Genomic DNA, 27,498 nt, shown 5'->3' on the forward strand with positions numbered 1-27,498 from the left:
GGGAAGTACAAGTGGTTTGTATCAGTAGACCTGAGAGTGCAGAGGTGGAGTATGCCGGTGGAGGGGCTCAGATAGGTAAGAGGGGAGATCAGAAATGTGGGGGAGGGGGGGCAGGTTGTGGAGGGCTATGCTAGTGGTGATGAGGACTTTGAAGTGGATATGCTGGGTTTCGGGGAGCCAGTGGAAGTCATGAAGAACGGTGGTGATGTAGTCACAGGTGCAGGAGTGTTTGAGAATGCGAGCAGCAGAATTCTGGATATATTGTAGTTTTGTATTTAGAGCTACAGTGTAAGTAATAATGGTAAAAGTACGTGTTGTATATTAGCAGGTACAGTTAAGTATGATAAGAGACTCATCAGTCTAATATTGATGTTATGATTGTTTAATTTTTTCGACGTCGTTGAACGCAATTGGACATGAGCGCTGCAGACACAGTGCACTTACCTTTGCACCGATCACCAGGAGATCCCAAGTAAGAGGCTTTTGTCTGGGCAGAAATAGCTTTAGCAATGTTCCTTTCATAACAATTGATAATTGTGCATTATTGTTGACGGGCCATAACATCACATCCTGTTTAGTATCTGTTGTAAGCTGCTAGATTTTTCTTATTATTGCTGGATTGTCATGCTCACATATCAGTGTGTTTTATTCACTGCTGTGCTAGCTTACCTTCAGTTAACTACTTTCACCCTCAGAAAGACTAGTGCAACTGCCATTGAATCAAAGTCCAACCACTGGCTTTCTGGTGTTTAAGTTATAGCTACTGACCTTATCTCAGAGAAGTTCTATCTGCTTCAAAGGCCAAGCCACAGAGCTCACTTTGTTATTTGTCCACCATTTTGTCCCCATTTGACCTCACCACATCGTGCTTTTTCTCTCTCTTTGCCTCCCCCATCTCTTCTCACTCACACACAAGGGTTAGGATTCATGCCTTCCACTTATTTAAATTTAGATATCTATTAAATATTCATTATATTGGTATTTAACTAATTAAATTCAAGACTGATTTGTGTTATTTGGTTATTATTCCCTGATTCCATGGTGGTGCCCCATTGTTATTCCTTCAGATTATTAATACTGCTAATTTATATTAATAATTAAATAATCATAATTATGAATATTAATTGAATAGCCTAATTTAACACATAAAACCCCAACATAAATTTTGTCTGTGTGCAAGCTCTCCAAACCCCAACATAATTGGTGCCATGTGTGAGGCTCTTGGCTCTCAGCCAACACTGATATCTGGTAAGTAGCTTTGCAGATGTAAAATAATATGTATTGTTAGCAAAGATTGGAAGGGAACAGATTAAAGTAAAATGCAAGGCAAGGACAGACCACATATTTAAAAAAACAGTGTTGTGACCTCATAGTGATTAAAACACAGAAGAACAATAAGTGCTTGCATATTATTTTTCAGGAGAGAACCTGGCGCTCAAATGAAGCCTCACAGTCATCATTGTATCCAGATAGCATTTCATACTTTGCTATTGATGGGAATAATGACAATGATTGGCCCATGGGTCCTGCTCTCACACCAACAAAACCTTCGCCCCCTGGGGGCAACTGTATTTGCTTAAAACCCATAGAGTGGATTCTGTTAAGATAACCCACCGCAAAGATTATCAGTTTTCTACACGACTGTAGAGACCCGGGCTGCGCATTGGCGACTCCCTTGAAAACAATTTGATTTGGAACAAGAAAGGAGGAGTATATGTGACCTTTAAATATCAGTCACATGGCCAATGACAAACAACAATCATTCGGTTTAGGGAACGGGGTGAAAATTACTTCTGGATCAAGATGTGGATATTTAGAGTCACTGTTGCAGAGGCCCCGAGCACCTTTTAACTGTGTTTAGTAACTAACGAGCTATCTGATTGGCGGTTAGCTGACCAAAGATTATATATAAATGTTAATAAAAAAGTTAAATACATATATTGAGTACATCTCCATTGTATTGTTTCTTCTGAGATTGTTTCAATAAAAACATATACAAAAAAGAGAAGGGATTTTTTTGGGTGGTTGTAAACTTCATTTTTCAAAATACAGACAAAATAGAGAAATATTATAAAAGACATCTGAAACACACAAATGCCTGCATCATCTAGGATTCAAGACTAATGTGAAAATGTCTCAGGAGCTCCTTACAAACGGGCACTTGATTAACAGGATCATTTCTACACTATGAAACCTTCAATGAAACAAACGGCTCTGAAATGAGACCCCACAGATATCAAGCATGACGTGTGCACTTTAGTTAGTTCAACATCTTGGTTTGGCACTGTGTTTTTTGCGATCTTTGTTTATAAAACTTTCATCTCACTGATCTGTTTTGTTCTTTTTAATAAACATCTGCATCAAAGTCGGCGTACCTCAACAATTTAAAGCTGTTATTACTGATCTTACAATCTGATTCACCTAAACTGTTTTACACTTAGAGAAACCAAAGTTTCCGAGGTTGTTTCATAAACTAATTTTTTTATTTATTTATGTAATAACTGACACCATGTCCTAACAGCACGCGAGCGTTGGACACCCCATCGCATCGTGCATGATCACACGCTGGCTGTCTGCATCCTTTAAATATTTACTTCTCCGCTCTGTGAATTTCAGTTTCCCCCAATAAACATTTTAACATGTGGTAGTTTTCTTTTGAAGGTGGACAAACAGATGTGTGGTGCTTTTGTATTGACGAGCTGTCGACTAAAATCACAACATTCAGAGCCTCATCAATTAACGGCTCATGGTGAGCTGAATAAAGTTTTTCTCCGGTGCTGTTGACACAAGTCAAAGAACGACATTTCAATGATACTGTGGATATTATAATTGCAGCACCAGCTGCATTTGAACGACAAGCTAACAAGCTAATGAGCTCTGCTGAGTGACAAAAGCCAGTGTCAGCGCCTTTCAGAGCCCCCGCCTACCTTGTTACTTGTTTGTTCATGCGAATGACATGAATGAAAACAGAAACGGGACGTCAGGGTTAAAATGGTGCGCCTGGCAGTTAGGCAACCCCAATAGGAAACAAAAGAATCAAGCTGATTTAGTCGCTCTTACGTTGCATGCTGTTCGGACAGGCTGTTAGAAATGTTAAGGACATTTCAATTTGTTGCCAGACTAAACCTCAATATCAACTCCATATGGTTGTTTTGCTGTGGAGCGTAAATTGACGCTCTTGCTCAGTGGGTTGATAAAAGCAAAACCAGCTCAGGTGCCTGTTACTTTGTTCTTCAGTGGATATAAAGGACACTAACTGACAGTCCAAGCCACAGATCTGATGAGCTAAAATATGAATCATTTTCAAAGAGAGGTAATTTCTATTCATTTGAATTAAACGACACAGGCTAGCTAGATAACCGTAGCTTCATATTTACTCCTCAGAAACAGGATTGGTATTCCATATTTTCATGGCCTAAAGCAGGAACTGAAAAACAACCTTTTAAATGAAATGCACTGCTACAAATATTTCAGATCAACAGATACAGAACTCCTAAAGTCATCAATAAACACACATCTTTCATGTGCTACAGGACCCCAAATCTGCAGCTTTTATGACATGAAACTTTGGCAAAAAAGACGCGGCGGTCCAACAAAGAGAAGAATTACAGTTTCTGCATCGATCAAACAATTGTTAAAAACACTCTCTAAAGCTAAATCTGCCCAGACTTAATTAAGCCTCACTTGTGAATCGCTTTGCCCGCGATTGTTGAAGGAAAAAGGAGTCCGACGATAAAACAGACCTTCTTGCCGTCCAGGTGCAGAGGCGTCTGATGGCGGCGAGGGTCCCTTACGGCAAGAACGGCTTCCTTGGTTCTCTGTCGAGTGGAAAGATGTTCGGTGAAGTCCTTTCGTTGCAGGACGGAATAAGACCCTTATCTTTCCGATAATCTGTTATAGTCTGACACTCTCCGAGAAACTGAGATGCGTTCACTGGACAATCCAAGCTCGGAATTTAGAACACTGCCGGCCGCGGATTACCTGCGTGCCAAAACTTAGAACAAAGGAAGATAGTTGCAGAAAACAGGAGGTGAGCTTGTGTCTCCGAACACTTGAAGTCAGCGCGTGGAAAGAGAAAGAGCAATGGAAGTCTTGGAGTTTTGTAGCCTGGCCTGCTCCATGGGGGGTCTACCTCAGGTCCCCTCCAATGAGGAGAGAGAGGTTCCGGTCCCCCCTTACTTCACGCGTAGGTGTGAAGTACTGCAGGGGATTCTGGGATTAAGAGTCCTTTTAGGCCTCTTTGTGATCTCAGTGAATAACTCAAATGAGGCTTCTCACAGAGGTGCAGGTCCAAGTCCATTGTTTGATTGTCCTAAGCCTGCGTGGCCCAACAGGGTTGAAAAATCTGCAACCAATGTTGTTTACACTGTTTTACTGCTAATTTTTTTATTGGCAACCTTCATGGGTTAAAGAGATGAAATCGAGTGTTATCGGTTTGTCGGGAAACACACACACATAATCCATGTGATGCAACCATTGCTGTTTACACAGTTTTACTGAATTTTTTGAGTCATCTTCATTGATTTTATGAAGGATAAGGGTTTTCCCAATAAGGCGCATAGCTGACGTGATGCGCGGGATGTAACTGTTTGCGGGATGTAACTGTTTGTCATAATGCTTAAAACCCTCCTCAGCTCCAGGTCTCAACCTGTCGTTAGGCTGACATTTCCAGCATGGCGGCGGCCTCTGATGAGCCTCCGGAGCCCCCTGCAGGAAGTGATGGGTGATGTTATTCAGGTTAGGAACGTATGAATAACGAATGTAATTCATATATTCAACAACACAAACTACAAGATAGTACAACACTTGTATTAACAGTATAAACACTATAACAACGACTAAGAAGCGGTATCAATCGCAATGGACTGTGGGATGGGTAGTTCCTCGACTCGGGAAGAGTCACAGCACACCTAGCAGAAGAAGAAAGTGCCTCATTAGCTCAAACTTCAAGTGTTAGCTTCAGAGTAGAGAATAAATCACATTGTACCTTTGTCTTTTTCTCAGTTTGTTAATGCCGTTTTTACGCCTGAGGGTACTGCGCCCCACAGTTTGTGCTTGCCGTCTGAGCGCGCTGCGAGGAAGTTCAATATTTTAAACTTTGGCGCAGCGCTCCGTGACGTCACCTCCAAGCGTTGTCCCACTTTCCTGAGCTCTAGTTTACAGACCTACCAGGACATCAGACAGAGAACTCTAGTTTGTGAAGACATGTCCAACAGTTTGGGTGTACCCGGTGTGTTTAAAACAGCAGCAGAAATGTGTGGCGTGTTCGTGAAGCGGTCGTTATAGAGCTGCAGCACCTGAATGAGCCTAAACGCTCCCACATCCTGTCGCGCCCTGAGGCTTTCATGAAGCCACACCCTCTTCTTCTTTTCTGTTCCTCTTCTCCTTCTCAGCAGAAGAAAGGTCGGAGCTTTCTACTGAATAGTGGACACATACATTGTGCTGGGGCACAATGCTATTGAGCTATTGTTCCAACTATCGTTTCAGTCACCAAGCGACTTGCGTAGCTGATTTGCGCACTCCCCCTCCCCCCACTGCCCCTCTGCTCTGCACACCGCATACTATCTGAAAGGCTCTTAAGTGTAACGGCTAATGTTTGTGTGTTAAGCCAAAGTCCTGGTTCACTGTTATTTACTCTGCATCTGACTTACAGATTCTGCTTTAGGAACAGGAGAGACAGAACCTATTAGTAAAAGCCTGACTGTTAGAGCGAAGGCAGAGACTGTCACAACAGTTGGGTTAATGCAGTTGTGTATTTATGTTTAATTAGGAATCACATGACTGCCATCGTTTGCGTGTCCTTAGATGATCTCTTGAGTCCAGATGACCGGAAGAGGAGTGTGATTTGTCTTGAGTGTGATTAGACTCCATGATGTGATGTGATTGGCTTTTAGGGTATTTATATTACGGATACGTGTAAGACTAGTCTGCACACACACACACATCTCTGCCTAGGGAAAGAGTTGCTGTCAGGAAGGGGGGGGGGGATTGGGACGCGAGTGCGGACCCAGGGGTGTCTCAAAGTTATCCCAGAAGGATAACCAAAAAATCGCGATAGCGATAGATTGGAAAGCGGGGGGAGAAACAACAAAACTGTTTAGAGCCACAACAGGCTTCCTAACATAAATAATGCACCGAAAAGGATTAACTAAACCACTGCTGCCAAGCAGCTGACTCAAAACCAAAATTGTCCAGGAGACCCAGAAAACACGAAACAAAAAGCAAAGGCTGCCAGGAAGACCTTTGATAACACAAAAGACTTGAGTAGACACGAAACTATCCAGCACCCCAATTTAAACACTGGGAGACCGGCAACAGAAATCTTATGCAGAAAGTTCTTAGTTGGTGTTTATACGTAGATACACACAACCACTCGAGAAACCACAGGGAGAACCTCTCACAGGGAGAACCTCTGAAGGTGAGATAATGAGTCAGCACAAAGCACTGGAGACATGAAAACTCCCCACACCTGGGCTTAATCAAAGCCGATCAGTGCCACACACACCTGATTGCAATGAGTTGATTCTCTCACCACTCTCACTGAGCAGAAATAGTGAGTGCCCTCACATTTGCATTGTTGGACTCCAGGGAAGTACCAGAAATCAGGGTAAATATTTCATTTTGCATTTCTCATCTCTTTTAAGTATTCATTACTGCAACTAGTACGATGCATATAAATACTGAAAATGTACTTCAAGAGTTACTGACTTAACATATTCTTAATTATATTTTAAAACCTGAGCTTGAAACTGTAATTTCTTAGGTATGACAAAGGCACGAATAAAATACTTTCTGAAAATGTTTTGTATTTTCCTGTTGGTAGACTGGAAGAAGGAAGAGTATGTGGGACAAAATAGTAAGAATTGGGCATTTAAAATGTGTTTACAGCAAAGTGTCGGCACAAACCTGGAGTGAGGCAGGCACAACGTTTAAAAAGGGTCAGTGACCCAGTGCCTGGTGCAACAGATACCCTGGCCAAGATCCGAGTACGCTGTACCCCAAAGTCCGGTCATTTGATCAGTGACAACACAAACTTACCATATTGGGGTACTGTGCCCGAGTCCCCTGGAAGAGGTGGTCTCGGGCATGATTCATGTGTACTCGATCACAGTCCGTGGTAGATTTGAATAAAACTGTAATCAAACAAGGAAGTGGACCACTGTGACGTCATTCAAAATATCTTGTGTTGCTCCAAAAACCACTGTATCGGAGTAGCACAGACCTGTTTCATTCTCTGAGCTGCACAATAGATGTGGAAGTAATAAGAAGGTCATTGTTGGGGTCCCAGAAATAACAAAAACATCCACAGCTAGCAGGATGGACTCAGTACATGATTGGTTGCCATGCTTGCTTCTTCTTCTTTCAGCTTTTTGGTGGATTTGCAAACCAACTGTGTGCATACTGCCACCTGCTGTATCAGACTGTGTGAATAAGCAAGTGTTTAACGTAGACGAGCGGGGGAAGGGGGCAATCGAGCCTAATGTGAAAACGCCCTTAATTTGGATGCAGAGCCCTGAAGCAACAGGACATCCTTTTTTTTCTGAAGTGCCAACTCATTACAAATGTTTTCTCAAGACACTTGACTGAAAATTATTCTCTTTTCTGTCTCATCCAGAACAATGAAGTACGTTTTGTTATTTCTTTTGCTGACCCTCTCGGGAACGTGCTCAGCCAGAAATCATGGTAAGTATACTGTAATGTGATAATAATGGTATTCTCTTTATTGTTGGTAAACTGAATGAGTTCTCTCTCTTCTAGTTCTCATACTAATCCATAGTACCACTTAGTATTGTAGTAGACGGTCTCGAACCGAAAGTACACTTCAAGTGAGAAATAGACAACGAGAAGCTGCCCATCAAACTTATTTAAGACAAGTGGAAAATAAACAAATACTATAATCACCAATGTTAATGTTCATTGTTGGGGGAAACTTCCTTTTAGTGAGTAGGAATCTGACATCATGAAGCTATTTCCATGAATACTGCTTATGTACGTACTGTAAGAACTTTAGCTCAAGTAAAATAATCATGTGTTACATAATAGCATATATTTCATATCAGCATTTTTTGCACTACTCACAACTACACTAGTATCTTATTTAGCTTTGTATATATTGGTTTGTTTGCTTAAATGTTTATATTTATTGTTGTTCTTTTGCACATTGAGAGCACAGTTACCGAAGACACATTCCTTGTGTGTGTTTAAGCATACGGTCAATAAAGTTGATTCTGATTCTATTTAATATACATCTATAAATCATTTCCTCAACAGAAAATGTGGCCTTGCGTGGCAAAGCAACTCAGTCGCATCGCTATCCGCATAACTTTGGGGATGCCTCCAGTGCAATCGATGGAAACCGTGAATCAAACTTCGATGCTGGTTCATGCACTCACACTATAGAAATGGACAACCCCTGGTGGAGAGTGGACCTGCTGGACAGCTACATCGTCACCTCCGTCGTCATCACCAACAGAGGAGACTGCTGTGCACAGAGGCTCAATGGGGCTAAGGTTCACATAGGCAACAACTTAAAAGACAATGGTGCTGCAAACCCACTGTGAGTGATATTAAAGCTACTGAAAACCTCGTACTGCAATAGCCTAGAGGTAGCATCTGCACAGTCAGGGCCGATCACATAGAGACGCGTCACTAGAAAAGCCTCGCCAACAAAACCCTAGTTTTATCCTCTTTGCATTGGTTACCTGTTTCTTTCAGTATCCATTTTAAAATGTTACTTGTAGGCCTTTCATGGCCATGCATGCAGGCACCAGACTACATCAATGAACTCCTCGCTCCTTAGCAAAGGGTGATCGACCATTTGCTCTAGTGGCTCCTCAGCTTTGGAACAATCAATGTTGTCTGTGGAAGCACTTGGTGCATCTGTCTTGAAAAGTGCTATATAAGTGAAGTTAATATTATTTTACATTATATGATGTTCTAACAGACGTGTTATCTGACCTTCACACATCCCAGGTAGATAATGATCTTTTCTTTTTTTTGGGCTTTTTGTGCCTTTTAATGGAGAGACAGGACAGTGGATAGAGCTGGAAATCAGGGAGAGAGAGTAGGGAATGACATGTAGTAAAGGAGCCACAGGCCGGATTCGAACCTAGGCCGCCCGCATGGAGGACCATAGCCTGCATACAAGGGGCGCGCGCACCACCAGCGCCCCAATAATGATCATTTTAACGTGTTTGTGTGTCTGTTTCAGGGCTGGAACAATATCTCACATTCCTGCAGGCATCTCTCACACACTGACTCCAAGCACTCGTATCAGTGGACGTTATGTGACAATCGTTCTACCCGGTGCTAAAAGGTATCTTACGGTCTGTGAAGTGGAGGTTTACGGGTACCATGCCCCGACAGGTGAGGATTTAAGCCATACAGTTCTATTTTAAATAAGTTACAGTCATTCTGTTCAAGCATGTATCTAAACATTTAAGTTCATACCTCGATCTGGTTGGATACTTGATTGTGATTGGCTGCTCAACAAACACCCAGCATTACCAGTATGTTGGAATGGATACACATCAGTTATGACTTTATATGATGTTAGAAACAGGCACATGTGGTCTCCATCCCTCCCACACAGAAATCTTTCAGAATGGAAATGTTGTGGAAATTGTGTCTGACGTATGACAAGTTGCTTTGCAGATTTTTTTTTTTTTTTAAATGGGAAGTACAAGTGGTTTGCGTCAGTAGACCTGAGAGTGCAGGGGTGGAGTATGCCGGTGGAGGGGCTCAGATAAGTAAGGGGGAGATCAGAAATGTGGGGGAGGGGGGGGGGGCAGGTTGTGGAGGGCTATGTTAGTGGTGATGAGTGAGTATTTGAAAAAAACGTTGTGACCTCATAGTGATTAAAACACAGAAGAACAAACATATTTATAAGTGCTTGCATTTTATTTTACAGGAGAGAACCTGGCGCTCAAAGGAAAAGCCTCACAGTCATCATTGTATACAGAAGGCAACGCATACTTTGCTATTGATGGGAATAACGACAACAATCGGGTCCACGGGTCCTGCTCTCACACAGACATCAACTTCGCCCCCTGGTGGCGACTTGATTTGCTTAAAACCCATAAAGTGGATTCTGTTAAGATAACCAACCGCAAAGATCTTAATTACTATCAACGACTGAATGGAGCCGAGCTGCGCATTGGAGACTCACTTGAAAACAATGGCAACAACAACCCAAGGTATAGTGTTCACCCTGTTCACTTAAAGGTCACATGCTATTCTCCTCTTCAACCAGTTTAAGTCTCATAGCTCCCCAAAACATATGTGAAGTTTCTTGTTTCAAATCCACTCTGATCCTGTATTTGATCATGCCTATAAACCCCTCTTTCAGCCCTGCTCAGAATAGGCTGTTTGTGTGTCTGTAGCTTTGAATGTCTGACCATGCCCGCTCTCTGGAAGGGCTTGGGTGGCTCGGGCTTTCTGGCTCTATTGTTTACTGTGAGAAGGCAGTTAGAGAGCAGAACAAACCTAGCTGTGGGAGTGTCACCCATCATGGGGAGGGGTTACTGCCCTTTTGTGATGTCATGAAGGGGAAATCTCCCAACGGCCTGTTTCAGCACACACTTTTTCTTCTGCTCCAGGGGCCTGTATGTACAGTACTACTGAAATACTGATTGTTTGTTGTCTCTGATTAATAATCTTCTGTTGTTTGTAAATATATGCATGGTCTGGGTGGACTGTGGAACCGAATTGCCCTCTGGGATAAATAAAGTTATCTAAATTAAATAAATATTTAGGAAAAGTTCTGCAGTAACACATGTTTCACAGTTATAACGGAGAACTTTATTTTTTATTTTTTAAATGGTACTTATGTGACGTCTTGATTCGTCTTTCTTTTGTCAGATGTGCCGTGCTGGATAACATCCCCGCCGGAGCGACTGTTGAATTTCAATGTAATGGGATGGATGGCCGCTACGTGAACGTATTCATCCCTGGAAGGAAGGAGTACCTGACCCTGTGCGAGGTGGAGGTTTATGGCTCCGTCCTGGATTAGCATAAAGATTCACTTTATCCAAAACGAGCTAAATTTAACCAACTGAACTCGCATGAATCAAACTAATAGACAAGGCTTCATTTTGATTGTTTGCATTGGAAAATAATAAAATTTGTGTAAAAGGATAATTGCATCTTGTTTTACTGCCATGTATTTGTAGAGAAAGCTGCCGTCAGCGCTGATATCAATCAATAGTGACCCTCGCTGACGTCTCTCCATTACTGCGTGTCCACAGGATCCTGTTTGTGCATTTCAGCCTGTATGTGTGTAGCATGTTCAATAACAGAGTGTAAAATAGATTAATAAGGTACATCATCAACTTCTTCTAAATCAATTGTAAAGCGCCAATTCATAACAAATTTGATCTCGAGACACTTTACAAACAGAGCAGGTAAAACTCATTGTTATATTTTGTACAAAGACCCAACATTAATCCATCATGAGCACTAAGCAACATATAGCAAAGTGGCAAGAAAAAAACTTCCTTTGAGGCAGAAACCTCGAGCAAAACCAGGCTCATGATGAAAAGACGTCTGTTTAGAGTGAGTTTGGGTTGGAAAGTGGGATAGGGACAAACAGAGCAACAACAATGAATGAGAAATGAATACTCAAAAACGTTTAACAAAGCGCAACAAAAAGAAGAAATAATCTAAGAAAAGGAGGATAAGAGGTTTTGATAGTGGTTGAAGAGGAGCGTTTTTAGGGACTTCTTGAAGGTGGAGAGGGGGGGGTCTCTGATGGTTTTTGGGAGTGAGTTCCAGTGTGTGGGAGTGGCAATGGAGAAGGCCTTGTCACCCCCAGGACTGATGGTTAGTTCTGCATGGGAAGTACAAGTGGTTTGCATCAGTAGACCTGAGAGTGCAGAGGTGGAGTATGCCGGTGGAGGGACTCAGATAGGTAAGGGGGGACATCAGAAACGTGGGGGAGAGGGGGCAGGTTGTGGAGGGCTATGCTAGTGGTGATGAGGACTTTGAAGTGGATACGCTGGGTTTCGGGGAGCCAGTGGAAGTCATGAAGAATGGTGGTGATGTAGTCACAGGTGCAGGAGTGTGTGAGAATGCGAGCAGCAGAATTCTGGATATATTGTAGTTTTGTATTTAGAGCTACAGTGTAAGTAATAATGGTAAAAGTACGTGTTGTATATTAGCAGTTACAGGTAAGGATGATAAGAGACTCATCAGTCTAATATTGATGTTATGATTGATGAATTTCTTCGACGTCGTTGAACGCAATTGGACATGAGCGCTGCAGACACCCCACCACATCCTGTTTAGTATCTGTTGTAAGCTGCTACATTTTTCTTATTATTGCTGGATTGTCATGCTCACATATCGGTGTGTTTTATTCACTGCTGTGCTAGCTTACCTTCAGTTAACTACTTTCACCCTCAGAAAGACTAGTGCAACTGCCATTGAATCAAAGTCCGACCACTGGCTTTCCGGTGTTTAAGTTATAGTTACTGACCTTATCTCAGAGAAGTTCTATCTGCTTCAAAGGTCAAGCCACAGAGCTCACTTTGTTATTTGTCCACCATTTTGTCTCCATTTGACCTCACCACATCGTGCTTTTTCTCTCTCTTTGCCTCCCCCATCTCTTCTCACTCACACACAAGGGTTAGGATTCATGCCTTCCACTTATTTAAATTTAGATATCTATTAAATATTCATTATATTGGTATTTAACTAATTAAATTCAAGACTGATTTGTGTTATTTGGTTATTATTCCCTGATTCCATGGTGGTGCCCCATTGTTATTCCTTCAGATTATTAATACTGCTAATTTATATTAATAATTAAATAATCATAATTATGAATATTAATTGAATAGCCTAATTTAACACATAAAACCCCAACATAACTTTTGTCTGTGTGCAACCTCTGCAAACCCCAACATAATTGGTGCCATGTGTGAGGCTCTTGGCTCTCAGCCAACACTGATATCTGGCAAGTAGCTTTGCAGATGTAAAATAATATGTATTGTTAGCAAAGATTGGAAGGGAACAGATTAAAGTAAAATGCAAGGCAAGGACAGACCACATATTTAAAAAAAACAGTGTTGTGACCTCATAGTGATGACACAGAAGAACAATAAGTGCTTGCATATTATTTTTCAGGAGAGAACCGGGCGCTCAAATGAAGCCTCACAGTCATCATTGTATCCAGATAGCATTTCATACTTTGCTATTGATGGGAATAATGACAATGATTGGCCCATGGGTCCTGCTCTCACACCAACAAAACCTTCGCCCCCTGGGGGCAACTGTATTTGCTTAAAACCCATAGAGTGGATTCTGTTAAGATAACCCACCGCAAAGATTATCAGTTTTTTACACGACTGTAGGGACCCGGGCTGCGCATTGGCGACTCCCTTGAAAACAATTTGATTTGGAACAAGAAAGGAGGAGTATATGTGACCTTTGAATATCAGTCACATGGCCAATGACAAACAACAATCATTCGGTTTAGGGAACGGGGTGAAAATTACTTCTGGATCAAGATGTGGATATTTAGAGTCACTGTTGCAGATGCCCCGAGCACCTTTTAACTGTGTTTGGTAACTAACGAGCTATCTGATTGGCGGTTAGCTGACCAAAGATTATATATAAATGTTAGTAAAAAAACTTAAATACATATATTGAGTACATCTCCATTGTATTGTTTCTTCTGAGATTGTTTCAATAAAAACATATACAAAAAAGAGAAGGGATTTTTTTGGGTGGTTGTAAACTTCATTTTTCAAAATACAGACAAAATAGAGAAATATTATAAAAGACATCTGAAACACACAAATGCCTGCATCATCTAGGATTCAAGACTAATGTGAAAATGTCTCAGGAGCTCCTTACAAACGGGCACTTGATTAACAGGATAATTTCTACACTATGAAACCTTCAATGAAATTGCGATCTCTGTTTATACAACTTTCATCTCACTGATCTGTTTTGTTCTTTTTAATAAACATCTGCATCAAAGTCGACGTACCTCAACAATTTAAAGCTGTTATTACTGATCTTACAATCTGATTCACCCAAACTGTTTTACACTTAGAGAAACCAAAGTGTCCGAGGTTGTTTCATAAACTAATTTTTTTATTTATTTATGTAATAACTGACACCATGTCCTAACAGCACGCGAGCGTTGGACACCCCATCGCATCGTGCATGATCACACGCTGGCTGTCTGCATCCTTTAAATATTTACTTCTCTGCTCTGTGAATTTCAGTTTCCCCCAATAAACATTTTAACATGTGGTAGTTTTCTTTTGAAGGTGGACAAACAGATGTGTGGTGCTTTTGTATTGACGAGTTGTCGATTAAAATCACAACATTCAGAGCCTCATCAATTAACGGCTCATGGTGAGCTAAATAAAGTTTTTCTCCGGTGCTGTTGACACAAGTCAAAGAACGACATTTCAATCATACTGTGGATATTATAATTGCAGCACCAGCTGCATTTGAACGACAAGCTAACAAGCTAATGAGCTCTGCTGAGTGACAAAAGCCAGTGTCAGCGCCTGTCAGAGCCCCCGCCTACCTTGTTACTTGTTTGTTCATGCGAATGACATGAATGAAAACAGAAACGGGACGTCAGGGTTAAAATGGTGCGCCTGGCAGTTAGGCAACCCCAATAGGAAACAAAAGAATCAAGCTGATTTAGTCGCTCTTACGTTGCATGCTGTTCGGACAGGCTGTTAGAAATGTTAAGGACATTTCAATTTGTTGCCAGACTAAACCTCAATATCAACTCCATATGGTTGTTTTGCTGCTTGCTCAGTGGGTTGATAAAAGCAAAACAAGCTCAGTGGCCTGTTACTTTGTTCTTCAGTGGATATAAAGGACACTAACTGACAGTCCAAGCCACAGATCTGATGAGCTAAAATATGAATCATTTTCAAAGAGAGGTAATTTCTATTCATTTGAATTAAACGACACAGGCTAGCTAGATAACCGTAGCTTCATATTTACTCCTCAGACACAGGATTGGTATTCCATATTTTCATGGCCTAAAGCAGGAACTGAAAAACAACCTTTTAAATGAAATGCACTGCTACAAATATTTCAGATCAACAGATACAAAACTCCTAAAGTCATCAATAAACACACATCAAAATCAAGAAAAAATTTAAACCGCAAGCAGTGATGAAGGGCCCTCGCACCCCTGTGCATGTCGGGGTGTGTTGCAACCGCGGGAATGCAGCAGCAGCGGAACGTGGCTAAAAGTTGTACTATGGTATGCTGAGATAGGCAGCATAATGAACATCACAGAAAATTTTGAAGTAGAGCAGTTCAGGCTAGCACTGTCATGATAGCTATGAAATATGGAGCAAATTGAGCATTGTGTAGTACTTATTCCTTGCAGTAGGAGGCGCTATGGTTAAGGCAAGGCAAGTTTATTTATATAGCACATTTCAACAACAAGGCAATTCAAAGTGCTTCACACAAGACATCAAAAGCATCATGTCAGAGGAAAGAAAAGAAACATTAAAATAGAACATTAAAAAAATATATCACCGGAATTATTGAATCTGAACATAACTACACTTTTGTCATATAGCTGATCTATCTATTTTTTATTTTTTAAATCTATTTTTTGTACATTCTTAATTTTTCTTTTTATATTTAAATTGTACTATGTTCACTTTTTGCTTGCAATCTTTGCTCTTTGCTACTGTAACACTGTAAATTTCCCCATTGTGGGATAAATAAAGGATTATCTTATCTTATCTTATGTTCAACTAAAAATAATTCAAATGAAATTAATTGAAATAAAGTTAAAATATAAAAAGAGTTAAAAGTTACAGTGCAGAGTTAAAATTCAAAATCTTATTAAAGCTGTTTAATGAAAGGCAGCTGTAAACAGGTGTGTCTTCAACCTCCGTGTTTGGTTCTGACTCTGAGGACAAAGAGCAGACCTGTCCCAGACGACCTGAGCGGTCTGGATGGTTCGTAATTAATCAGGAGGTCACTAATGTATTTTGGCCCTAAACCTTTAAGCGCTTTATAAACCAGCAACAGGATTTTAAAATCTATTCTCTGACAGACTGGGAGCCAGTGTAAAGACCTCAGAACTGGACTGATGTGATCCATTTTCTTGGTTTTGGTGAGGACTCTAGCAGCAGCGTTCTGGATCAGCTGCAGTTGTCTGACTGATGTTTTAGGCAGACCTGTAAAGACACTGTTGCAGTAATCAAGACGACTGAAGATAAAAGCATGGACAAGTTTTTCCAGGTCCTGCTGGGACATAAGTCCTCTAATTCGTGATATGTTCTTCAGGTGATAGTAGGCTGCCTTTGTAATTGTCTTAATGTGGCTTTTAAAATTGAGGTCTGAGTCCATCACTATGCCCAGATTTCTTGCCTGGTCTGTGGTTTTAAGTCTGACTGACTGAAGCTGATTGCTGACTCTTAGTCACTCCTCCTTTGCTCCAAAAACAACAACCTCAGTTTTGTCTTTGTTTAGCTGAAGAACATTTTTGCACATCCACTCATGGATTTGCTCTATGCATTTGCCCAGTGCTTTTATGGGACCATGGTTGCCTGGCGACATTGTAATATATATTTGTGTGTCGTCTGCGTAGTTATGATAACTTATTTTATTGTTTTTTATAATCTGAGCTAGTGGGAGCATGTAGAGGTTAAACAGAAGAGGCCCCAGGATGGAACCTTGGGGAACTCCACAAGTCATTTTTGTTTGCTCAGATTTGAAGTTACCTATAGACACAAAGAAGTCCGTGTCCTTTAAGTAGGATTCAAACCAGTTTAGTACTGTGCCAGAAACTCCCACAAAGTTTTCCAGTCGGTCGAGTAATATATTGTGGTCAACTGTGTCGAACGCAGCACTGAGATCAAGTAAAACTAAGACTGAGGTTCTGCCACTGTCTGTGTTTAAACGGATGTCATTAAACTCTTTAACCAGAGCTGTCTCAGTGCTGTGATTTTGTCTAAAACCTGACTGGAAGACATCGAAACAGTCGCTCAATGTCAAGAAGTTATTTAACTGTTGAAAAACAGCTTTTTCGATTATTTTACTTAAAAAAAGGAAGATTTGATATAGGCCTGTAATTGTTCATTATTGACTTGTCTAGATTGTTCTTTTTTAATAGTGGCTTGATGACTACTGTTTTCAGGGCCTGTGGGAAGACATCTGAGAGAAGAGACAGGTTTACAATTTGTAACAGATTTGGAGCCATGACTTGGGAATTTTTTTTGAAAAAACCTGTTTGCAGAATATCAAGACAGCAGGAGGAGGAATTTAATTGTTGTATAATGTCCTCCAGGTTTTTAAGGTTGATTTGATTAAATTGTGTCATGGTGCTTAAGTTGGTTCTAAATGGACACAGCACATATCCTGATCCTGATGATGAGTTACTGACAGTTTGTCAAATTTTCTGGATTTGGTGGAAAATGTATTACAGGCCCTGGTAGAATGAAATTCAGATGCTATTGACACAGGAGGGTTTGTTAGCCTGTTGACAGTAGCAAACAGGGCACAAGCATTATTATTGTTTCTGGTGATGATGTCAGGGAAGAAAGATTGCCTTGCATTCCTCAGTTGTGAATTATAAGTGTGAAGTCTCTCTTTGTAGATGTCATAATGAATCTGGAGATTAGTTTTACGCCACCTGCGTTCAGCTTTTCGACAATCTCTTTTTCCGTTTCTTACCAGTGTTGAATTTCTCCATGGAGATTTTTTCTTACCAGACACAACCTTCACCTTAGTGGGAGCAATGGAATCAATAACATTTGTGATTTTAGAATTGAAGTTGACTTCTGACTGAGCCCCAGGACAGGGCAGCTGTGGAAGAGAAAACCTGGTTAAATATTTCACTGGTGTTTTCAGTGATACACCGTTTTGTGATCACTTTTGTTTAATACTTGTCATGTACACTGACATAGTACTCTCAAATAAAACACAGGAGTGATCAGAGAGGGCAACATCTGAAACAACAACCTTGGAGATGTCCAAGCCCTTGGAGATGATTAAGTCCAGAGTGTGCCGTCTGTTGTGTGTGGGCTCTGTCATGTGCTGAGTCAGCCCAAAGCTATCAAGAGTGTGAAACAGTTATTTAGTCCCTCTGTCCTGGGGGTTATCAACGTGGATGTTAAAATCACCAACAAGTCAACTACCTTGACTTGAGAGCGTTATTAACCCCTCTTCCCAACATGATAGCATGTCATGTTTGGTACCAATGGATGCAGTATTTCGTGCTTTGATACCTGTATATCCCCTCTAGCTTTAAAATTGAGCCCGCGACACCGTCCGGAAAATAGTAACATTTATGTCGACTGAGGGCACCCTAACATTAGACAACAAGTTAACCGTTAATGATAGCTAGCTAACGAAATGACTGCTGGCTAACTGGTAAACCGTTAGTGCGAGCTATTCTGTGAAATTGCTTGGTTGACTAATGTAACATAACGGTTTTATGAGTTTAGCTAGTTAGCCGTTAGCTAGCAAGAGTTACAGCCACCTCCTGTTTAAGGCAATGTGATTTGTGGACTTCCTGTTGGATTTTGAGCATGGGTGCAAGAGGGTTTATTGTAGGTGTTGTCAAGATGAATACGCATAATAAAATTCAGAACAGTAGGTTCAACGTGCTGCGGGGGCTGAATGTTTGAAATATTGTAGGGGGCACCACTGAGCCATTAAGCCTCGCCCACTCATTTAAATGGTATCAAATGTTTGACTTTACCACCAGGATCACATGTATGAAGTTTCGGGACTCAACGACTATGTTAAGCCCGTGAAAAAACTACTTCCGGGCGACAGCGCGTCCGTATGGCGACAGCGTTGGACGTAGGCATTTGAGCTTGAAAGTCTTGTATGGCCAAGGTGTTAGCATGGTCCACACCAATTTTTAGGGGGAATTGAGCTACCGTGTAGCAATGGCTAATGCTAATTGAGTAGAAGTAACTTCCTGTTGTCAACAGGTGGCACTGTGACTTATCCAAACGTTTCAAACATGGATGTGTTCAGGGCAGGCTCTGTGTCATGTATAACAAATTTGGATATGATTGAACCATGCATGGCAGAGATATACTGTAAGCATTTACTTTTTTGGCAAGTTACCAAAATGCGTATCAAACTTTACACGCACGCCACGGCCACGCCCTTTGTCAAAATAACGTGCAGAGCACAACGGGATATGTTGAACGTGTCTAGAACACACTGACACTGAGTTTGCGCCGATCGGATGAGCGCCCTCGGCCAAGATCCTTCAAATAGGAAGGCTGAAATCTGCGATTATTGTGAAATTCAACTTTAATTTGTGGACTTCCTGTTGGGTTTTTTGAAACGCTGCAAGAGGATTTTATGTCCGCCCTGACAAGCTTAATATACGTAGCAATGTTCATGAATGTGCGTCAAAAAACCCTCTATGGGGAGGCCATTTTGAAAATTTGAAGGGGGCGCCACTGAGCCATTAAGCCACGCCCACTTACTTAAATGACATAAGATGTTTGACTTCAGTGCCAGGATTATATGTATGAAGTTTCAGGTCTGTACGACTATGTTAAGCCCATGAAAATACTACTTCCTGTTTGATGGCGAACGACGCATCCGTACGGCGAGAGCATTGGACGTAGGCATTTGAGCTTGAAAGGGTTGTATGGCCAAGGTGTTAGTATGGTCCACACCAATTTTTAGGGGGAAATGAGCTATCGTGTAGCAATGGCTAGTGCTAATTGAGAAGCAGTAACTTCCTGTTGTCAACAGGTGGCGCTGTGACTTATCCAAAAATTTCAAACATGGATGTGTTCAGGACGGGTCCCGTATCATGCATGAGAAATTGTAATATGATTGAATACTGCATAGCTGAGATAAAAGCATTTACTTTTTTGGCAAGTTGCCAAAACGCACAAAAAAGTTCTAACACATGCCACGGCCACGTCCTTTGACGAAATAATGTGTGGAGCACAACGAGATATGCTGAGCCTGTCTAGCACGCACTGACAATGAGTTTGCGCCAATCGGATTAGCGCCCTCGAGCAAGATCCTTCATATGGGAAGGCTGAAATCGGCGATTTTGAACGATTTTGGGCCATTTTGGGCCATTTTTGTGAAATTCAACTTGAATTCGTGGACTTTCTGTCTGGTTTTTTGAAATGCCGCAAGAGGATTTTTAGTCCGTCCCGAGAAGCTTAATATGCGTACCAATTTTCGTGAGTGTACGTGAAAAAACCCTCTATGGGGAGGCCATTATGAAAATTTCAAGGGGGCGCCACTGAGCCATTTTGCAAAATTCTTTTACGAAACCACCAAAATATCTAATTTTTCGCGAGACCTGATGACCGTGGAAAGTTTGGTGAGTTTTCGCGCATGTTCAGGCCCTCAAAAAAATCGCATTTAAAGTGGAGGAAGAAGAAAAATAATAATTCCTAGGGTTTCAAGAGGGTCCTCGCACGGTTCGTGCTCGGGCCCCAATAATTCCTAGGGTTTCAAGAGGGTCCTACGCACTTGTCAGTGCTTCGGGCCCTAATAAAAAGCCTTTTAAAGGCTGTACATCAGTATTTTACAAAACAAGTGTTTGGCTATCTACAAAATGTAATGACACAGCACATCAGGGGGAAATCAACAACTTTCTTTTACTATGTACTGCCACTAGAAACAGTAAAAAAATAAAAAGTTTATCGTTAAAGGAATTAAAGGAACAGTGTTTGGGATTTAGCGGCCTTAAGTGACGGTTGCTAAAAAAGTTTAATGTCTGCACGGGGTGCTGATTTGACTCAGTGGGTAGAGCCGGCGCCCCCAAACACAGAGGCTGCAGTCTTTACACATCAGTCCCAGGGTTTGAGCATAGTTTTTATATATGACTTTTTGGTCAAACATTTCCCGCCCTATGGCGCATAACCCTCTGAAATCTACTCGCCTAACGGAAAATCTACCTGCATTTGGCTCTTGGCAGGTGTTCATTTTGGACCCTGGAGAAAGGCACTTCAATCGGTGCAGTGGACCTTCTATCTTTCTCTCTCTGAAGCTGATGTGATTCTGCTCTGTTGGTTTTGCTGTGTCTTATCTCTACGCAGGAGTCCAGGGGGACGTTTTTTTATGTTGAACAGAGCTGTAAGGTTCTCATGCGCCCTCTCACTACTCCGATCTCTCTCTCACTCTCTCGTGCACCCGGCAATTTTATGAATAAATTAAAAATTACCAGTACATAAAAACAAGTCCGCCAGAAATATACTTGGGCGGCCCGCCCAGGTATCGTCTATGTGTAGGAAACACTGATATTTATATATTAAGTAAACATTGATTAATACTAACATTAGCTGTTATGACTAACCTGTTAACGAGTCATTCAAAGTATTACACGATTAAAATATGAAGTTTTGTCCCGTCTGATTTTCTGATTAATTCAGAAGTGGTGAAATGATTACAATTCGTCGGATCTCCTTGTTTATCTGAGTAACAAGGAAACAACACACACACAAACATACACTTCAACACTAGTTGATCTTTGACCTTGATCATGACATCAGCAGAAAATGGCCGCTGTGTGAATACTGTGTAACGCACACTCCAAAGAAGGGGACCAGCCATCTCTGCAGAAATATAAAGCTTGTTCTAAGGTCATGAAAACACGAGACTCTTATTTTCAGGTGATTATTCATTAATATTTTATGTACTTTTGGGCTTTTTATTTCGAGACAGGACGGTGGATAGAGTCAGAAAACAGGGAAAATGAGAGTGTGGAGAATGTGGTACAGGTCGGATGAGCCGGGCCGCCTGGTGGGAGGACTGAAGCCTCTGTACATGGGGCGCACGCACTAACCACTACACCACCAGCGCCCTCTACTGCTAAACCTCTTACTGATCTGTTAAATCTTACACACTGAGCCTTAAAGAAGAAAAGCTTTCTGCTGTGTGAGAACTTCTTCAGTTTAGACACCGAGGCCGAGCGATACGATTTGAAAAGATCGAACACAAGAACTCTCTGTGTTATACCAAAGACGTTAAAAACACTGTTTCCTTCCCAATCAGGTGAGACTCCCAGCATTCCTAGCTGGCTGATCTGAGACCTGTTGTTTTGCCTGCCAGCCATATATTCCTGCTTAGCCCAGCATCTGTGCTGAGAACATGCGTGTTAGTTTAAATCCAACTCTTCTGTCCTGACTGAGGGTAAAAACATCCAAAGTGTTCAGTGGTAGGTTGAAAAAACAACACAATATTGACTGTTGATCAAGGCTGGATCCGCTAGCCGTTAAGCTAGCGTTAGCCTCGATGCTAACAGGTGTATTGAAAAATGTTTAGTCCTGTGCAATTAGCGTAAGCCGCGATTCTAACAAGATACATATAAAATGTCATATGCCACTGTTAATCAGTTAGCGTTTGTGTTGTGAAAAATGTAGTATTTATTCAGGCTTTTTGTGATCTGTAAGAGCAAACGTTTGACACCATGAACGGTGAAAGTAGCTTAGCTTAGCCACAGTATGTATGTAAATGAGTAAGGAATAGTTTAATGCACGTTATGATTAAAGTTTTTTCCTCTTTAGTTAATTTCAATCTCTTTTGTGGAGTCTCTCACACAGAACTTCAGTGTTTCATAGTACAGTTATTACAGTAAAGTGTCCTATGTTGTCTAATCAATAAAAAGCTCAACAGTAAATTGATAAAGAAAATCTTTAACCTTTTTTGTAGTACAACAGAGCTAATGGAAAATTGTGACTAAACACAGATGTTATTTTAATACTTGGTGTTAAATGTTAAGTGCTTAAATTGAGATGAAGCCTGTGTTGATGATGACGTGCATGTTTATCTTTATAGAGGTGGTGTGACCTGTCTGTAGGTCAGGTTTTGGTAAAAGGCGGATTTTGGGCTCATCCAGTAGACCATCCATCGACAAGAGCATCCACCATAGAACTGTGAGCAGCTAACTGGATAGTGAGCCCAACCTTCGAGACCTCAAGTGGGATTAAGAAGACTGTTTCTTCTAAGGAAGAACTTCCTTCGCTACTTCATAGAGCACAGAAGCACAGATTAAACAGAAACACACACCTGGATTGAAACCCAACGAAAAAGACTGGGCTTAGACACTTCAAATGTTTGTTTTATTTCATGTGCACACTTTATTAATTAAGTTGTTAATTGCATTAGTAAATTCTATACCTGCAATATTTGTGTTCCTTATATACAAAGTTTGAAAATGTATTCCTGTGTGTGCCTCTTGACTGTAAGTCAGGTCTTTTACCTGCTTTTTGTAACATAACAATGAGTAAGGTCTTTTTACCTGCTCTTTTGTAATGTTAACAGACAATGAGTAAGGTATTTTACCTGCTTCTTGTAAAGTGTCTCGAGATAACACTTGTTATGAGTTGACGCTATACAAATAAAAGTTGATTGATTGATTGATTGATTGATTGATTGACTGGTATTCAGACCTTGGGCTCCAGATGTCCTAGTCTTCTGATGTTTGTCCACCTTCAACACTTTATTTACAGTAACATGGGTTAAAAACAACTATGCTTTTCCCCTGCATTTGATCAGATATGTTGGTAGCTATGACACACCAAATGTTTTCATAATGTTGTTTACAGTTAACGTTAAAGATAATACTTGTATTTGTAGTAGTATTTTTTTTTAAAAACTGTTTGAGTGGAAGTTCAATAGACCTCCTTTTTGTTTCTCTGTTTAATTTAAAGTTGGACCCTGTTCCCACTGAGCTGTTAATAACTGCATAATAAAGTATTTATTAACCTTTATAAGTAGTGTTCCCACTTTAGATCCAGTACCTGCAGGGGAGCTTTATTAGCTCTTAATAAGTGCATAATAAAGTATTTATTAATCTTTATAAGTAGTGTTCCCACTTTAGATCCAGTACCTGCAGAGGAGCTTCATTAGCTCTTAATAAGTACATAATAAAGTATTTATTCATCTTTATAAGTAGTGTTCCCACTTTAGATCCAGTACCTGCAGAGGAGCTTTATTAGCTCTTAATAAGTGCATAATAAAGTATTTATTAATCTTTATGAGGCTTTATATTTCCTTATGAAGTCTTATAAATGTTAATAAACATCTTATTGATGTTTATGGCGGTATATAAACTGTTAATAAGTTTCTAATAAGAGCCTATAAGTTTCTTGTAATACATAATAAAGGTCTTAATTATGCCTCTATTAACACTTATATAGACATATTTGTGTTAATAAGCATGTTATTAATGTTTATGGCTCTATATAAACTGTTAATAAGTTTTAAATAAGAGCCTAGAAGTGTCTTATAAGACATAATAAAGGTTTTAATTATGCCTCTATTAACACTTATATAGTCTTATTTGTGTTAATAAGAATCTAATAAGGTCTTATAACATCTTATAAGTGACTTATTACCTATTAATTACAACTTATTCCAAGCACCTTAATATAAAGTGTTACCGTAACTTGTCCTGAATGCAAAGGGAAAGACGAGAAAGCATAGATTTTGTGTCCCTTATGTATGCACAAGAGTCACAAAGCACTGACCTGAGACCAGCGTCTTCATAGTGGGGGTGGTTGACTATGGGCCGACCTGTCGAAAGCTTCACGCTAGCCATGGTGGGCATGGCGTCAGCAAACACAGAATCTGCATCAATCACACACAAAACAGACACAGGGACAAAAGTGAAATAAATGGGGATGTTGTTAACGTTGTTGAATGGAATTGTCTCCAGTTCTTCTCCTTCCTGTATCTGCTGGCTGTTCTAATGTCCACGTTATAGACTGAGGGGGACTCAGAGTTTACTTCACTTACCAGGCTGGGAGTTTTCCTGGATCCAGTCCAGCAGCTCCTCCTGTGGCAGGTTGCTGAACTCTCCGATGACGGCCCACTGAGCCTGCAGGTTGGCTACACCTTGTATGGCCATGATGGCTAAGATTACAAACACGACAGCCTGGTGTTTGAACTTCTCCCCGATCCAGCCAAACAGCTGACAGAGCGAGCAGAGAGGGAGGGAATATTAGTGCTGGTGTTTATTTTTTATCACTGCCTTTGTTTGAGCCAAGAGACTGACCTGTTTGGAGCAGATGAGTGAGGCCATGATGCACATGTGGGGCGTGAGGAAGAGCTTCAGTCGCATGATGAGGACGGCTAAGACCGTGAAGGCCACCAGCTGCAGACTGTGGTACACCATCTGCAGAATAACAACAAACAATTACCACACATGACAAAAACCTACTGGAAGCTGAACTCGTAATTGAAGTTGAAACTCGATTAATTGCAGAGCACTAACTAAGGACTGCTACAAGGGATAGCAGACGGTTGCTATGCGTTACTGTCCAATCAGAATCACGTATTTAAGACATGTTATAATGAAATCACAAGTTTAACTATCAGTGAAGCTCTGATCTTTCAGAAGCGTCTCCCCTTTAACTGAAACTGATGTGAACGGGGAAGAACAGCTACATTTCACAGACAGACAGTATAGCCAGATCTGCCTGATGCTTTGATCTTCCCCTATGAGGACGGAGGACACCCTTGGGTCTCTGCAGTTTTACTCACTGAGCCGTGAAGACGCATTTAAGCAATTATGTGTGAAACTCAGGAAACTATCGGCTGGTGGATGGACATGTCCACATTTTCCCGCCCAGGGTATTGTGTGAGTGAAGTGACATGAAGCAGTCGGGAGAAAAGGCTGACAAAGACAAGCTATGAGTGATTTCACTGTAGAAAAAAAAGACTTAAAGGAGCAGTATGTAACTCTGATACCTAGTGTTTAAAGTGGGTACTGTAGTCCAAATGCAAAACATTGTAGAGAGCTGTCTCCCCCCGCCCCCTCCTCTCTAGAGTCGATGCTCACGCAGGTTGCCATGTGGTGGACACTGAAGCTTCAGTGTTTAGCCAGCTCTGCATCGGTCTGTAAACCTTTCTGCGTTCTAACCTCTCTCCATTTTTCAAAAGCATCTCCAATATTGATCCTAGTTTGAGCACGTTTCTGCTCGTGGAGCTTATTAGAAACATGCAGAGGCTTTTTAGGTCGGGTACAATCACTTCTATCTGAACCAGTTCTCTTGCCTGCTTCCATCGCTGCAACACCTGTTAGTTTGACCTGATAACTGCTCTCATATCTGGCAAACCGAGGGGCGTCCAAAACGGCGGTATGGGGGTGCCTTAAAACCGCCTACCTTCTCTGGTCCAAACAAATCCAGAGCATTCAGGACCAGAATCTAAAGTTAGAAGGAGGACATACTGGCTGCTGCATTGTTGTCAGAGAAGCCAGCACTTCAACATAGCATGTTTCCTTAATGTCTGATCATATAGTAAGGTCACTTGATCATTTCACTCACTACAGAGCTTACTGATTGAAGAATTAATATTTACAGTCTATGGGAACCTGGAAGGACATCAGGCAACGCTTGAAGGTTAACTCAGTCCGTACAAACAAAGTACGAAAGTTAACCAAAGTGTTCAATAATTCCCACTGCAGTAGTCCCAGAGTTACTGGTAGACAATGCTTATTTTCTGTGTCCCAGAAAAGGTCAGAAAAGGTTTACTGCCAATGTTTTTATTGGCAACCTTCATGGGTTAAAGTCTGAGATGAAATCGAGTGTTATCGGTTTGTCTGGAAACACACACACATAATCCATGTGATGCAACCATTGCTGTTTACACAGTTTTACTGAATTTTTTGAGTCATCCGTTTTGATTTTATGAAGGATAAGAGTTTTCCCAATAAGGCGCATAGCTGACGTGATTGACAGGTGCGCAGGATGTAACTGTTTGTCATAATGCTTAAAACCCTCCTCAGATCCAGGTCTCAACCTGTTGTTAGGCTGACATTTCCAGCATGGCGGCGGCCTCTGATGAGCCTCCAGAGCCCCCTGCAGGAAGTGATGGGTGATGTTACTCAGGTTAGGAACGTATGAATAACGAATGTAATTCATATATTCAACAACACAAACTACAAGATAGTACAACACTTGTATTAACAGTATAAACACTATAACAATGACTAAGAAGCGGTATCAATCGCAATGGATTGTGGGAAGGGTAGTTCCTCGACCCAGGAAGATAAATCATCACATTGTACCTTTGTCTTTTTCTCAGTTTGTTGATGCCGTTTTTACGCCTGAGGGTACTGCGCCCCACAGTTTGTGCTTGCCGTCTGAGCACGCTGCGAGGAAGTTCAATATTTTCAACTTTGGCGCAGCGCTCCGTGACGTCACCTCCAAGCGTCCAATAGGAGGGAAGATCAGATCACAACAAGCGTTGTCCCACTTTCCTGAGCTCTAGTTTACAGACCTACCAGGACATCAGACAGAGAACTCTAGTTTGTGAAGACATGTCCAACAGTTTGGGCGTACCGGGTGTGTTTAAAACAGCAGCAGAAATGTGTGGCGTGTTCGTGAAGCGGTCGTTATAGAGCTGCAGCACCTGAACAAGCCTAAACGCTCCCACATCCTGTTCTTTTCTGTTCATCTCCTCCTTCTCAGCAGAAGAAAGGTCGGAGCGTTCTACTGAATAGTTGACACATACATTGTGCTGGTGTACAATGCTATTGAGCTATTGTTCTGACTA

At 41.2% G+C, this 27,498-nt stretch overlaps 1 protein-coding gene across 1 annotated transcript; it reads left to right on the top strand.

Moving 5' to 3' along the window:
- Positions 1-7,086: 7,086 nt before the first annotated feature.
- LOC132983168 (uncharacterized) lies at positions 7,087-11,094 on the top strand. Its single transcript, XM_061049399.1, has 5 exons — positions 7,087-7,117; positions 8,272-8,557; positions 9,212-9,366; positions 9,911-10,196; positions 10,861-11,094. The coding sequence occupies exons 1-5, from the start codon at positions 7,087-7,089 to the stop codon at positions 11,009-11,011; spliced, it is 909 nt and encodes a 302-aa protein (XP_060905382.1). The 3' UTR covers positions 11,012-11,094.
- The last annotated feature ends 16,404 nt before the right edge of the window (positions 11,095-27,498 follow it).

Source organism: Labrus mixtus, chromosome 11 (assembly GCF_963584025.1).
Source record: "Labrus mixtus chromosome 11, fLabMix1.1, whole genome shotgun sequence".
Taxonomy (NCBI): Eukaryota; Metazoa; Chordata; class Actinopteri; order Labriformes; family Labridae; genus Labrus; species Labrus mixtus.

Coding starts and splice junctions, on each gene's coding strand:
- LOC132983168 (XM_061049399.1), top strand. CDS start 7,087: ATGATTCATGTGTACTCGATCACAGTCCGTG. Junction 7,118..8,271: donor GTACTCGATCACAGTCCGTG/GTAGATTTGAAT, acceptor TTTCCTCAACAG/AAAATGTGGCCTTGCGTGGC. Junction 10,197..10,860: donor AATGGCAACAACAACCCAAG/GTATAGTGTTCA, acceptor TTCTTTTGTCAG/ATGTGCCGTGCTGGATAACA.